General features: G+C 37.9%; 1 protein-coding gene across 5 annotated transcripts in view; it reads left to right on the top strand.

Moving 5' to 3' along the window:
* The window catches only part of Ash2l (ASH2 like, histone lysine methyltransferase complex subunit), a 32,159-nt gene that overhangs the window by 10,476 nt on the left and 7,156 nt on the right, over nucleotides 1–14,527 (top strand). For 4 of the 5 annotated variants that reach the window (XR_009228573.1, XM_058585437.1, XM_058585438.1 and 1 more), the window contains exons 8-13: nucleotides 4,241–4,316; nucleotides 5,033–5,050; nucleotides 7,254–7,347; nucleotides 8,285–8,502; nucleotides 12,428–12,595; nucleotides 12,866–13,059. Coding sequence is in view for 4 of the 5 variants with exons in the window: in XM_058585437.1 (XP_058441420.1) it covers nucleotides 4,241–4,316; nucleotides 5,033–5,050; nucleotides 7,254–7,347; nucleotides 8,285–8,502; nucleotides 12,428–12,595; nucleotides 12,866–13,059 (768 nt within the window). In the remaining variant the exon portion in view is untranslated. The remainder of the gene's footprint in view (nucleotides 1–4,240; nucleotides 4,317–5,032; nucleotides 5,051–7,253; nucleotides 7,348–8,284; nucleotides 8,503–12,427; nucleotides 12,596–12,865; nucleotides 13,060–14,527) is intronic. The other variant, XM_046463835.2, reaches the window with a different exon arrangement.

Here is a 14,527-nt window from a genome sequence, read left to right as displayed (position 1 = left end):
TGTGGTACTAGGGATTGAACCCAGGGGTGCTCTACTACAGAACTATAACCACCACCCTTTTTGTTTTATTTATTTTTTTTTTCCTGGGAGTACCAGGGATTGAACTCGGGGGCACTCAACAACTGAGCCACATCTCCAGCCCTATTTTTTATTTTATTTAGAGATAGGATGTAACTGAGTTGCTCGCTAAATTACTGAGGCTGGCTTTGAACTCCTGATCCTCCTGCCTCAGCCTCCCAAGTTTTGGGGATTACAGGCATGCGCCACTATTTCCAGCCAAATAAACTTTGTTGATACATCTTTTTCTTTTTTTGGTACTAGGGATTGAACTCAGAGGCACTCAACAACAACTGAGCCACATCCCCAGCCTTCTTTTGTATATTATTTTGAGACAGGGTGTCACTGAGCTGCTTAGCACTGCGCCCATTGCTGCTCAGCTTCCTGAGCCACTGGGATTACAGGCATGTGCCATCACATGCAGCATCATTTTTCTTTTTTAACGTTTTGATTTCTTCACATGTATTGCATAAATGCGTGGTTCCAAATTATTTCTGCTACCTGAGATTTTGCTCTTGAAAACAATGCTGTAAAGAAAAAATTATTGTGAAAAAGAATTTGTATTGTTTGTTTAGCATAGCAGTAAAAAGAGAATTTTAACTTTTTGTTCAATGGCAGAGATCACATGTGGCAACTAAGTAAGTCAGATCTTTGGGCTGTACTTTCAAGTGTCTGATTTGAAGTGGGATTTTGCTATGTAGCCCAGGTTGGCCTGGCACTCATGGGCTCAGGAAATCCTTCTACCTCAATTTTCTTAGTAGCTGTAACTAAAGATTTATTTGCTATCTTTGAAAGTTTGAGTTTTCACATAAATTCAGGTTTTGTCTCTTGTAAAATAAGATCTGAGCATACTAGGCCTGATTTCAATCTCAGTCAGTCGGAGGCTTTCTGATTTGCCATGTACCCTCTACCTCTACTCCAGTTGATTGGTTAATTGCCATTCATCACCATTCTTTTTTTTTTTTTTTTTGCGCGGGGTGAGGGGGTGAACCCAGGGGTGCTTTAGTACTGAGCTATATCTCTAGTCTTTTTTTATTTTTCATTTTGTGACAGGATCTCAATAAACTGCTGAGGCTGCCCTCAAACTTGACAATCCTCCTGCCCCATCCTCCCAAATTGCTGGAATTAAAGGCATGTGTGCCACCATTCCTGGCCCCTCCTTTTTCTTTTTATTCTCTTTTTGTTGTTCTGGAAATTGAACCCAGAGTCTTGCATATGCTAGGCAAGTGCTCTACTACTGAATGTAGCCTCCTTTTTTTGTTGTTATTGTTGTTTTGTTGTTGTTGTTGTTTTTTATTGGTTGTTCAAAACATTACAAAGCTCTTGACATATCATATTTCATACATTTGATTCAAGTGGGTTATGAACTCCCATTTTTACCCCGTATACAGATTGCAGAATCACATCGGTTACACATCCACTTACACATCCACGTTTTTACATATTGCCATACTAGTGACTGTTGTATTCTGCTATCTTTCCTATCCTCTACTATCCCCCCTCCCCTCCCCTCCCATCTTCTCTCTCTACCCCATCTACTGTAATTCATTTCTCTCCCTTGATTTTTTTTCCCTTTCCCCTCACATCCTCTTATATGTAATTTTGTATAACAATGAGGGTCTTCTTCCATTTCCATGCAATTTCCCTTCTCTCTCCCTTTCCCTCCCACTTCTCATCCCTGTTTAATGTTAATCTTTTTCTCATGCTCTTCCTCCCTGCTCTGTTTTTAGTTGTTCTCCTTATATCAAAGAAGACATTTGGCATTTGTTTTTTAGGGATTGGCTAGCTTCACTTAGCATAATCTGCTCTCATGCCATCCATTTCCCTGCAAATTCCATGATTTTGTCATTTTTTAGTGCTGAGTAATACTACATTGTGTATAAATGCCACATTTTTTAATCCATTCATCTATTGAAGGGCATCTAAGTTGGTTCCACAGTCTAGCTATTGTGAATTGTGCTGCTATGAACATCGATGATCGATGTAGCAGTATCCCTATAGAACGCTCTTTTAAGGTCTTCAGGGAATAGTCCGAGAAGGGCAATAGCTGGGTCAAAATGGTGGTTCCATTCCCAGCTTTCCCAGGAATCTCCATACTGCTTTCCAAATTGGCCGCACCAATTTGCAGTCCCACCAGCAATGTACAAGTGTACCCTTTTCCCCACATCCTCGCCAGCACTTGTTGCTGTTTGACTTCTTAATGGCTGCCAATCTTACTGGAGTGAGATGGTATCTTAGGGTCATTTTGATTTGCATTTCTCTGACTGCTAGAGATGGTGAGCGTTTTTTTCATGTACTTGTTGATTGATTATGTATATCCTCCTCTGAGAAGTGTCTGTTCAGGTCCTTGGCCCATTTGTTGATTGGGTTATTTGTTTTCTTATTGCTTAATTTTTTGAGTTCTTTGTATACTCTGGATATCAGGGCTCTATCTGAAGTGTGAGGAGTAAAGATTTGTTCCCAGGATGTAGGCTCCCTATTTACCTCTCTTATTGTTTCTCTTGCTGAGAAAAAACTTTTTAGTTTGAGTAAGTCCCATTTGTTGATTCTTGTTTTTAACTCTTGTGCTATGGGTGTCCTATTAAGGAATTTGGAGCCCGACCCCACAATATGTAGATCGTAGCCAACTTTTTCTTCTATCAGACACAGAGTCTCTGATTTGATATCAAGCTCCTTGATCCATTTTGAGTTAACTTTTGTGCATGGTGAGAGAAAGGGATTCAGTTTCATTTTGTTGCATATGGATTTCCAGTTTTCCCAGCACCATTTGTTGAAGATGCTATCCTTCATTGCATGCTTTTAGCCCCTTTATCGAATATAAGATAGTTGTAATTTTGTGGATTGGTTTCTGTGTCCTCTATTCTGTACCATTGGTCCATCCACCCGCCTGTTTTGGTACCAGTACCATGCTGTTTTTGTTACTATTGCTCTGTAGTACAGTTTGAAATCTCGTATCGCTATACCTCCTGATTCACACTTCCTGCTTAGAATTGCTTTTGCTATTCTGGGTCTTTTATTTTTCCATATGAATTTCATGATTGCTTTATCTGTTTCTACAAGAAATGCCGTTGGGATTTTGATTGGCATTGCATTGAACCTATAGAGAACTTTTGGTAATATCGCCATTTTGATGATGTTAGTTCTGCCTATCCATGAACAGGGTATATTTTTCCATCTTCTAAGATCTTCTATTTCTCTCTTTAGGGTTCTGTAGTTTTCATTGTATAAATCTTTCACCTCTTTTGTTAGGTTGATTCCCAAGTATTTTATTTTTTTTTTGAGGATATTGTGAATGGGGTGGTTTTCCTCATTTCCAGTTCAGAAGATTTGTCGCTGATATACAGGAATGCCTTTGATTTATGCGTGTTGATTTTATATCCTGCTACTTTGCTGAATTCATTTATTAGCTCTAGTAGTTTCTTTGTAGACCCTTTTGTGTCTTCTAGGTATAGGATCATATCATCCGCAAATAGTGATAATTTAAGTTCTTCTTTTCCTATCTTAATGCCTTTAATTTCTTTTGTCTGTCTAATTGCTCTGGCCAGTATTTCGAGAACTATATTGAATAGAAGTGGTGAGAGAGGGCATCCCTGTCTTGTTCCAGATTTTAGAGGGAATGTCTTCAGTTTTTCTCCATTTAGAATGATGCTAGCCTGAGGCTTAGCATATATAGCTTTTACAATGTTGAGGTAAGTTCCTGTTATCCCTAGTTTTTCTAGTGTTTTGAACATAAAGGGATGCTGTACTTTATCGAAAGCTTTTTCTGCATCTATCGAATAACGTTTATTGATTTCCGTATATTTAGCCAGCCTTGCATCTCAGGAATGAATCCTACTTGATCATGGTGCACGATCTTTTTGATATGTTTTTGTATCCGATTTGCCAGAATTTTATTGAGGATTTTTGCATCTAAATTCATTAGGGATATTGGTCTGTAGTTTTCTTTCTTTGAGGTGTCTTTATCTGGTTTGGGAATCAGGGTGATATGGCCTCATAGAATGAATTTGGAAGTTCTCCCTCTTTTTCTACCTCCTGAAATAGATTGTAGAGTATTGGTATTAGTTCTTCTTTAAAGTTCTTGTAAAACTCTGCTGTATATCCATCCGGTCCTGGCCTTTTCTTTTTCTTGGTTGGTAGTCTTTTGATTAGCCTCCTGTTTTAATTTAGATATTTTTCCTTTCAGGATCTTAGTAACATTGGTCCTGCTTATGACAACCAGAAACAAAGTAGTACTGTGTCTACCAGTGGGAATCTAAATGGTAAGTGTTTAAATGTCTTACTGTTGAAATATTTTTAAGCTGTTGAATCTACATGTGTCTAGAGTTGGGCATTCTTTGGGTTTTCTCTTAACCTGTGTATTTACTAAGATCCTTAAAATCTAATTTTTAGGAGCTAGACAAGAATTTTGCAAATGGTAATAGAGGAGAACTTTTTTCAATTTACCTCAGTTTGATCTTATGTGAAGCAAATTTAGTATACCTCAAAGTACAATTTAAAGGTCAGATTTACTGCATTTTTAGTAGACTTCCCATCTGTATCTTCATAACTAACACTTAATTTAGAAGGATTCAGTTGCTCTCCACTCTTTTTTCCGCAGTTTAGCTATTACATAACAAGCTTCCTGTGTCAGTCTTCTAATTTTTCTTGCCTGTAACATAAATATATTCATATATCAATGCTACTGTATGGATCACCTGCTTCAGCATGGTTTTTTTGTTTGGTAACCCATCTAATGGGAAATGCTGTTTATTACTAATGGTATTAATGAGAATTAGGGTGGCTGGAAGGTAGCTATTCTCTGACACATGGTGTCATAACTTGTCTTCTGGAATGGGAAACCTTAAATATTTAGTCCTTTCTGCAATTATTATATGGGTTGGAAATATCTAGGCGTGTTGTTTATCTTTTTACACCATGTTTTCCTGTTTACTTGTTAAAATTTGACAAATACATGGTGCCACTTCTGTTCTTACAGGTGGAGCCACTTTGGGAGGTGAATTCCTCCTCTGTCTTCTTTCAGCCTCTCAGACTTAAGTATTTTGTGATTTGGAAAATGCTTTTTGCTGAGTTGTGGTAGAAGCTAAAACTAAATAATTTTAAAGCATTGTGAAAGTGGTGGCAATAGCACTTTAATATGAAATAGTAGTTCCAGTTTAATGTTAGTAATTAAAAGCTTGTATGCTGTCATATTCTGCATAACATGGCCAGAAGTTCCCTTGGTATTACACTTTCTGTTCAGAATAGATCTAAAACTTCTTTCTTAAAATAATTGAAATGGGCTAGGTGTGGTGATGCACACCTATAATCCCAGAGGCTCAGGAGGCTGAGGCAGGAGAATCATGAGTTCAAAGCCAGCCTCAGCAAAAGTGAGGTGCTAAGCAACTCAGTGAGACTTTGTCTCTAAATAAAATACAAAACAGGGCTGGGGATGTGGCTCAGTGGCCAAGTACCCCTGAGTTCAATCCCCAGTACCCCCACCCCCCAAAAAAATTAAAATGGAAATGACAATGTTTTAAATTTTATTTACTTTTTTATTTTTTAGTTGTTAATGAACCTTTATTTTATTTATTTATATGGGGTGCTGAGAATTGAACCCAGTGCCTCACACATGCTAGGCAAGCACTCTGCCACTGACACCCAACCCCAGTCCTGGAAATGACAATTTAAAAAACTTAAACCAGGTGTCGTGGTGTATGTTGGTAATCCCAGCTACATGGCAGACTGAGGCAAGAAGATCACAAGCTCAAGGCCAACCTGGGCAACTTAGACCCTGTCTCAAAATAAAAATTTAAAGGAAAAGGGCTAGGGGTGTAGCTCAGTGGTCCAGCACTTGCCTAGCATACATGAGGCCCTGGGTTCACTCCCCAGTACTAGGAGGAGGGGAAAAAACCTTAATGGCTTTTTTGATTGATGATAATGACATTGTAACAGTTTAACATTTAACCTTTTATGAGAAATAGGAATAACATCTACTTTGTTCATAAAAGGAAATTCTGCATTAAGTCTGGTCCTGTGTATGTAGAATATGACCTACCCTCAATGTCTTGATTCTTTTTATTGCAGCAGAACTGCTGATAATTTCCAAGCTTGTCCCAAATTTACATATAGTACTCTATGCAGTTGTTTACATAAAGGTGTTTTCCTGCAGTTCAAGGACATTTTTTGCAAGAGGGAACAAACTAATTGAGAGGAATAATAGAACTGGACAAAAATTACAGAACTGGACAAAATTCCAAAGTACCTGTTTCAGAAATACACAAGGTAATATTCCTTGTGCCCTCAGTATAGAGCTGAATTTTTTGTTTAAAATATATAAATTTATCAGAGCTGGTGGTGTGGCCCAGTGGTAGAGCCCTCACTAGGTTCACTGTTTTTAATCCCCAATACCACCAAAACAAAACAAAACAAAACCATATGTGTGTGTGTGTATGTATGTATAAAGTAAATTAAATTATCTGTTAGTATTATTTGCCCATAACTTCACAAGCCAGAGTTGTTTAGCCTGAATTTTATCCATGTACTTGTGCAATCTGAAACATTGACAAATGAGTATGTAACTAAAAATTGCCTACTGAATTTAAAGCCTCCGTATTGTGTCATGTACAATCATAATGTCTAGCAGCACTGGAGAGAAACACCTTTTTAGTACTTCTGTTTCTGTTTTCCATGTTTGATGTACTTTTGTTTTCTTAGATACTCAAGTGCTTTAGCAAATATTGTGCTTTTATTATGTTTATGAAATATATTGTGCAGTTCAAGCAAGTGAACATTGACCTAAAGTGAGGATATTTTCATTATAGATATTTGTATTGATTTGGGAGGGGGGAGGGAAACATCCACGCAATTGTTTTCATTCTTTTTAGCTGTAGGTGCTTGGAATCTGAATGAGTGCAAATACATTTGTGTTACATCCTCAAAGTATACTAGTATTTTCAGTTTTTTAAGAAAGGAAGGTTGAAGATGTAACACAGGTATCATTAGTGCTAGGTTCATTTGAGATTACTGACAAAACCCAGTGTTCTGGGCTGTGAGACACCTCAGCAGATTGTTTCAGAAGGAGCGTGAAAGCCAATATGCTTTCAGGAAGGAAATCCTCCTGTGGTGTTACACAAATGCACATTGGGTGTGTCAGTCCCTATCCACATTGCTGCTTCCATTGCAGCTCTGTTGAAAGTGATCTTGCCTTCTATTCAAAGGGGGAATTGCAGCAGGAAGCAGTGGAAAAGGAAGAGGAGCTAAGCGCAAACAGCAGGATGGAGGAACTACAGGGACTACCAAGAAGGCCCGGAGGTGGGGAGATCACTGCCCCACCCACCACCTTTTGAATATTTGGTGCTGCCAGAGTCCACCATAGGGAACCATTTTCCATTGCTCAAGTGTCTAATGCAGAAAACCTGTCTTTTTTTTTTTTTTTTTTTTTTTTTAAGCCTTGAATACTTTGGAAGGGCAAAATAATCCCACACTAGGTATGCTATTTTATGAAATTGTTACTACAGAAAGGGAGCCCAGGCAGCATCTTCTGGTGATAAGCCTGGGAAATCACATTCCCTTATGGCACCTTGAGAAAGCTTGGATGGAGGAGAGGGAATGAAAACAACTAAATGCAAACTCCTTAACTTTATGCCTCTTACCTCTCATGTCTCTTCCCTTCCCTTTGTCTAATGTTGAAGCAGTAGAATCCAGATCACTTCTTATTTAGACTGGCAATAGATAATAAGTGCTCATATCTGAGCTTCTGTCCATTAGTTTATAATAATAACTGAAGGAACCCACACTAAATCACTCCCCCTTTCTCCCCTAATAATATGTACTGGCCAAATTTTGTAAACAACAAAGAGTTTATGGTTAAGAATCACCAGGAGTGGTCAGTCCCTGACAAATCACTTGCCATTCCCTATAGATTATAAGTAATGTAACCAAAACCATTTTGCCAAATAAAGCTAATCCCTTTAATTTCCCTATTTTGCCTCCAGAGGGCAGGATGGTCTAAGTTATGAAAATTAATTTTGATTCCTGTGTTCCAGCTAAGATCTAAAAAAACCAGAGGCCTTTATTACAGAGTAGAATGCTGTTGAACTACAGCAGTTTTACTTTCTTTTTCTTTTTTGATACGGTGTGTAACTATGTTGGCCAGGCTGGTATAGAACTTTCAGTTCTCCTGCCTCAGCCTCACAAGTACCTGAGATTACAGGCATGTGACATCAAATTTTATTTTTCCTTTCTGCAGTGACCCTTTGTTTTCTGCTCAGCGTCTTCCCCCTCATGGCTACCCTCTGGAGCACCCCTTCAACAAAGATGGCTATCGGTATATTCTAGCTGAGCCTGATCCCCATGCTCCTGACCCTGAGAAACTTGAACTTGACTGCTGGGCAGGAAAACCTATTCCTGGAGATCTTTACAGAGCCTGCTTGTATGAACGGGTTTTGTTAGCCCTGCATGATCGAGGTATGTAAGGTATTAATGATCATATAAACTCAGGGCTGCTATGAACTGCTGTCACCTGCTTTGCCCAGTCTAGGATTAAATACACATCTCAGTTTGTTACCAGTACCCTACCCCTCATCTTTAACTAGACCCAGCCAGGATGTACAGGAATAATTTCCATCTCTGTCCTTTTCTTTCTTTCTTTTTTTTTAAAAAAAAAATAAGTTCTAGCCTTTTTATACATTTTTTTTTAAAATTATTTTTTAACTGATTTTTAAACTTAAAGTTGCAAAAAAATGATACAGAGAATTTCTCTGTCAACTATCTCCTAATGGTAACATTCAATCCTAGCACAGTTAATCAAAATAGGAAATTAACATTTGTAAATACTACAAATTGATCTTCCCTTATCCAAAAACCCCAAATTCTCTGAAATCTGGAACCTTTTGATTGCCAACATGAAGCTCAAAAAGTTTTGGATTTCAGGGGCTAGGGATGTAGCTCACTTGGTAGAGTGCCTACCTTGCATGCACAAGGCCCTGGGTTTAATCCCCAGCACTACCGCATACCAAAAAAAAAAAAGTTCTGGATTTTAGATTTAGGATTTTTGTAGTACAGATGCTCAACCAAATAAAGTTCTTGCAAATACTCTCAAATCTGAAAATCTCCCAAATCTGAAACAATTCTGGTCCCAGGCATTTTAGATAATAAGAGATACTTAACCTAATTAACCAAATTAAAGACCTTATTTAAGTTTTACCAGTTTTTCCACTAATGTCTTTTGCTTACATTTCATGACCATGATACTTTTTATTGGTTATTTTATCAAGTGTTCCTCAATGATGGTTGTCTGATGTTTTCTCATGATGAGACTGAGGTTATGCAATTTGAGGAAGAGTAAAGAAATTATTACTGTTCATTGCATTATCTCATGTGGTTCATGATGTTGATTTTTTTTATTGATTATATTGACTATGGTGATTTACTTAAGATAATTCTGTTGGCTTCTCCACTGTAAATTTACTGTCTTTCCTTTTATTATTAATAAATACCTTGGGGAAAATTTGAGACTGTGCAAATATCCTAGTTCTCCATAAAGTTTTCTTCACTAATTTAATACTTTTCCATGGATCTTGTCTGAAATAATTATTTCTGTGGATATCTGCCATATGATTTTCTGTTTCTTCTTTTCCTTCTTCATTTTATTTATTTAATTGGTTATATTAGCATGTACTCAGATATTTTATTGTGTGGGGTATAATCCAATACTTTGATTATTTTGTTGCTTACATTATTCCAGCTTAGTTTCTTCAGGTTGATTCTTGTGTCCTTTTCTTTAGTACCAGGGATTTTTTAGAACCCAGTGGTACTTAACCAGTGAGCCATATCCCCGGCCCTTTTTTATATTTTATTTAGAGACGATATTGCTGAGTTGCTTTAGGACCTTGCTAAATTGCTGAGGCTGGCTTTGAACTCTTGATCTTCTTGTTCTTGCCTCAGCCTCTCCTGTTGGGATTATAGGCGTGAGCCACCAACATTCAGCTTCTTGTGTTCTTTAGATAAGCGTGTTTTTGTTTTTAAGTACTTGCTTACTTTCTGACTTCACAATATTTTCCTGACTAATCTGTGTTTTCTATTCCCAGGCCTAGTAATCACTACTTCTTCATGGAGCCTTGTTTTCTTTTTTCTTTACTGAAAAATATATAGGTGGACACAATACCTTTATTTTATTTTTATGTGGTGCTGAGAATCGAACCCAGTGCCTCACACATGCTAGGCAAATGCACTTCCTCTGAGACACAACCCCAGCCCAGAGCCTTGTTTTCTTTAATTGGAAAACAACATTTACAAATTAATATCTCAGTGTTAGCTATTATCTTCATCTGTTTTATGTTGCTGTAACAGATACCTGAGCATGCTCACTGTTATTGGGTGTTGATGCTTCTAGATACCCTCAGTGGTCAGAATTGGGAAATAATGTGTATGAATACTTACCTGCACATAACAAATGGCTGTACTGAATTTATATTGGTGCTTGAAATTTCAGTCAAACCAACAGAGGGTCATTCCAGCCTTTCCCCTTCAGTTGTTGGTAACTTATTTCTATAACAATAGAAAACTGACTTAGATGAATAGTTATAGGTAATTACCTATATTATTTCTACTATGCATATGAATAGTTTCAGAAAATACAAGATTGGGGCTGGGGATGTGGTTCAAGCGGTAGCGCGCTCGCCTGGCATGCGTGTGGCCCGGGTTCGATCCTCAGCACCACATATAAACAAAGATGTTGTGTCTGCCTTGAACTGAAAAATAAATATTAAAAAAAAATTCTCTCTCTCCTCTCTCTCTCTCTCTCTCTCTCTTAAAAAAAAAAAAAGAAAATACAAGATTAAACAGGAACATCTTGTGATGTTGGAAAGTAAGGAAGTACTTAAAAAAAAAATTTGCCTGATGTGTTGGTACATGTTTGTAAATCCAGCTACTAGGAAGGATAAGGCAAGAGGACCCCAAGTTCAAGGCCAACCTGGGCAACCCAACAAAACCCTTTATCAGAATAAAATTTTTAAAAGGGCTGAGACTGTAGCTCCATGAAAGAGTGCTTGCCTAGCATGCCTGAGTCCCTGGCATCAATCACCAGTAATGCAAAAAAAAAAAAAAAAAGAGAGAGAGAGAGAGAGAAAGAAAGTTTTATTGATTTGCATTCCCACCAGCCATGTAGAGAAAGACTTTATTTCCTTATAACCTTTTTTTGTTTTTGTTTTTGCAGTCAGGGATTGAACCCAGGGGCACTTTGCCGTTGAGCTACATTTCTAGCTCTTTTTAATTTTATTTATTTGTTTGTTTGTTTGTTTGTTTTTGTTATTGAGGATGGAACCCAGGGGCACTTTACCACTGAGCTATATCCCTAGTCCTTTTATTTATTTATTTATTAATATATTTTTAAGATACTGATGGGCCTTTATTTTATCCATTTATTTTATGTGGTGCTGAGAATCGAATTCAGTGCCTCACTCATGCTAGGCAAACGCTGTACCACAGAGCCACAACCCCAGCTGCCTTTTTATTTTTATTTTGAGACAGGTTTTAGAAGTTGCTCAGGGCCTTGCTAAGTTGCTGAGTATGGCCTTGAACTTTCTATCATCCTGCCTCAGCCTTCTGGATAGCTCGAAGTAAGAGACATACACCATCACAATTGGCTTCTGCTATTTTAAAAATATCTGAAATTGTTTTAAGGTAAAGTGTTATATTTTTTCTTATTTTGCTAGACAAATACTCTGCCACTGAGCTACATCAAACCTTAGAAAGTTAAATCTTCCTGGGTGTGGTGGCACACACCTGTAAATCCCAATGTCTCAGGAGGTTGAGGTAGGAAGATCACAAGTTTGAGACCAACCTCAGCAACTTAGAAAAGCATTAAGCAATTTAGCAAGACCTTGTCTCAAAAAATAAAAAGGGCTGGGATGTTCAGGGGTAAAGCATTCCTGGGTTCAATTCCCAATACCTAAAAAAAGGTTAAGTTTTCTAAAGGATGGTTTATTCAAATCAGGATCCAAACACATTACAATTGGTTTGTTATATTTTAGGGGATATGCAATGTAATTTTAACCTGTTATCTTAAATATAATTACGTTTAATAAAAACTAGAAGACCAAGGGCTAGGAATATGGCTCCCCACAGTTAGAGCACTTGCCTGGCATGCAAGAGGCTCTGGGTTTGATCCCCAGCCCTGCACAGAAAAAGAAGAAAGACAGACAACCTAACATTTTCTTCCTTTCTCTTTTGTCTGGATCTTGTGTTGAGATTTTAGACTCCTGAACTAACATTTTGAACATCTAACCTGATTTTCCTGACTTTTATTGTCTCATCTTGAGTGTAGGGGCTATGTCTCTAAATTCCTCAAAAAATAAGTTGAAGGCTTCTGTTTTAATGTCCATCACTGCAGCTCCACAGTTAAAAATCTCTGACGACCGTCTGACTGTGATTGGAGAGAAGGGCTACTCCATGGTTCGGGCTTCTCATGGAGTGCGGAAAGGTGCCTGGTACTTTGAAATCACTGTGGATGAGATGCCACCAGACACTGCTGCCAGACTGGGTTGGTCCCAGCCTCTAGGTAAGCTGGGGCCATATTGTGGACATCACAGCAGATAGACAGATTTAGACCTATCTGGCTTAGTTTTAAGACTGCTGTGTTTATCATAAAATTCAGTTTCTGAAGGGTTAGCTGATTTGCAAGTTCTGGAATACTTTTGAAAAATAGTTTATAAGCAATTTACAGAACTGACAAATAATATAAAATAAAAAGGAGTAGCATCTTTTCCTTTTGCAAACCAGAGTTCATTTATAGTCCTCTGATTTCCTGTATATCTTTTTATTGAGACAGGTAACCTTCAAGCTCCCCTGGGTTATGATAAATTTAGTTATTCTTGGAGAAGCAAAAAAGGAACCAAATTTCACCAATCTATTGGAAAACACTACTCTTCTGGCTATGGACAGGGGGATGTCCTAGGATTTTATATCAATCTTCCTGAAGACACAGAGACAGCCAAGTCACTGCCTGATACTTATAAGGATAAGGTGAGTTTGCCTTCCTGCAATGGATTTCTGGCTTTGAGGATCTGTGTCAGTGGTGACTATAGGTGTGGCCTCTGTTTTCTTGTGACTGACCACTTTCATATTTTTCCTACATATTTTATTATAAGCATTTTCAGACATAATAACAAAGTTGAATGAATTTGAGAGTCAGTACCTGAATATCATCATCTACATTCTGTCAGATGATTCCAGTTAGGGGCTGGGGTGTGGCTCAGAGATAGAACGCACTCCTACCATGCGTGAGGCACTGGATTCGATCCTTAGCACCACATAAAAATAAAATAAAGATATTAAAAATAAAATAAAGATATTGTGTCTACCTATAACTAAAAAATACATTAAAAAAAAAAAAGGTGTTACCAGTTAGGATGTATCTGTTCATTCTTCCACCCATCTATCCATCCAGTATTTTTTTTTTTTTTAAATAGTTGTGTATGGACAGCATGCCTTTATTTTACTGGTATGCAGTGCTGAGGATTGAACCCAGGCCTCACACACTAGGTAAGCGCTCTAACAATGAGCTACAGACCCACCCCTGTCCATTTATGTATGTATGTGTGTGTGTGTGTGTGTGTGTGTGTGTGTCAGGGAAAATTGCAAACATCAGTACACTTGCCCCTCAGTACTTCAGGATGCATATAATTAACTACATATAACATTTATATGAAATGAAATATACAATTTCATAGTAAACATTCATTAAGTTTTGAGTCTGACCTAAATTCCTATGAAGATTTAAACTCTTGTCTGGGTGTGGTGGTATAAACCTGTAATTCTGTAATCCCACCAATTTGGGAGGCTGAGGCAGGAAGATTGTATATTTGAGGCTGGCCTGGGCATTTTAGCAAGACCCTCTCTCAAGAGTAAAAAGGACTTGGGGGCTGAGATTGTGGCTCAGTGGCAGAGTGCTTACCTCTCACATATGAGGCACTGGGTTCGATCCTCATATAAAATCCACCAAATAAGGGCTGGGGATGTGGCTCAAGCGGTAGCGCGCTTGCCTGGCATGCGTGCTGCCCGGGTTCGATCCTCAGCACCACATACAAACAAAGATGTTGTGTCCACCGAAAACTAAAAATAAATAAATAAATAAATATATTAAAAAAGAAAAAATCCACCAAATAAAATAATTAAATTTGATCCACCACGTAAAATAAATAAACAAAATAAAGATATTATGTCCATCTATAATTTAAAAAAAAAAAAAAAGGACTAGGGATGTAAGTCAATGGAAAAGCATCCCTGGGTTTAATTCTCAGTACCTGAAAATAATCCAGTTGTGGGATGCATGAATGTAATCACAGCAACTCAGAAGCCTGAGGAAGAAGGATCCCAAGTTTGAGGCCACTCTCATCAATTTAACTAGGCCCTATTTCAAGATAAAAAAATAAAAAGGGCCAGGATGTGGCTCAAAGGTAAAGCACCCTGGGTTCAGTCCCCAGAACCAAAC

This window comes from Marmota monax, unplaced genomic scaffold (genome assembly GCF_021218885.2).
Source record: "Marmota monax isolate L192 unplaced genomic scaffold, Marmota_monax_Labrador192_F-V1.1 WCK01_AAM20220418_F8-fsc00224, whole genome shotgun sequence".
Lineage (NCBI taxonomy): Eukaryota > Metazoa > Chordata > Mammalia > Rodentia > Sciuridae > Marmota > Marmota monax.
The sequence above is the reverse complement of the archived record's forward strand: the minus strand, read 5'-3'. Positions and strand labels throughout refer to the sequence as shown.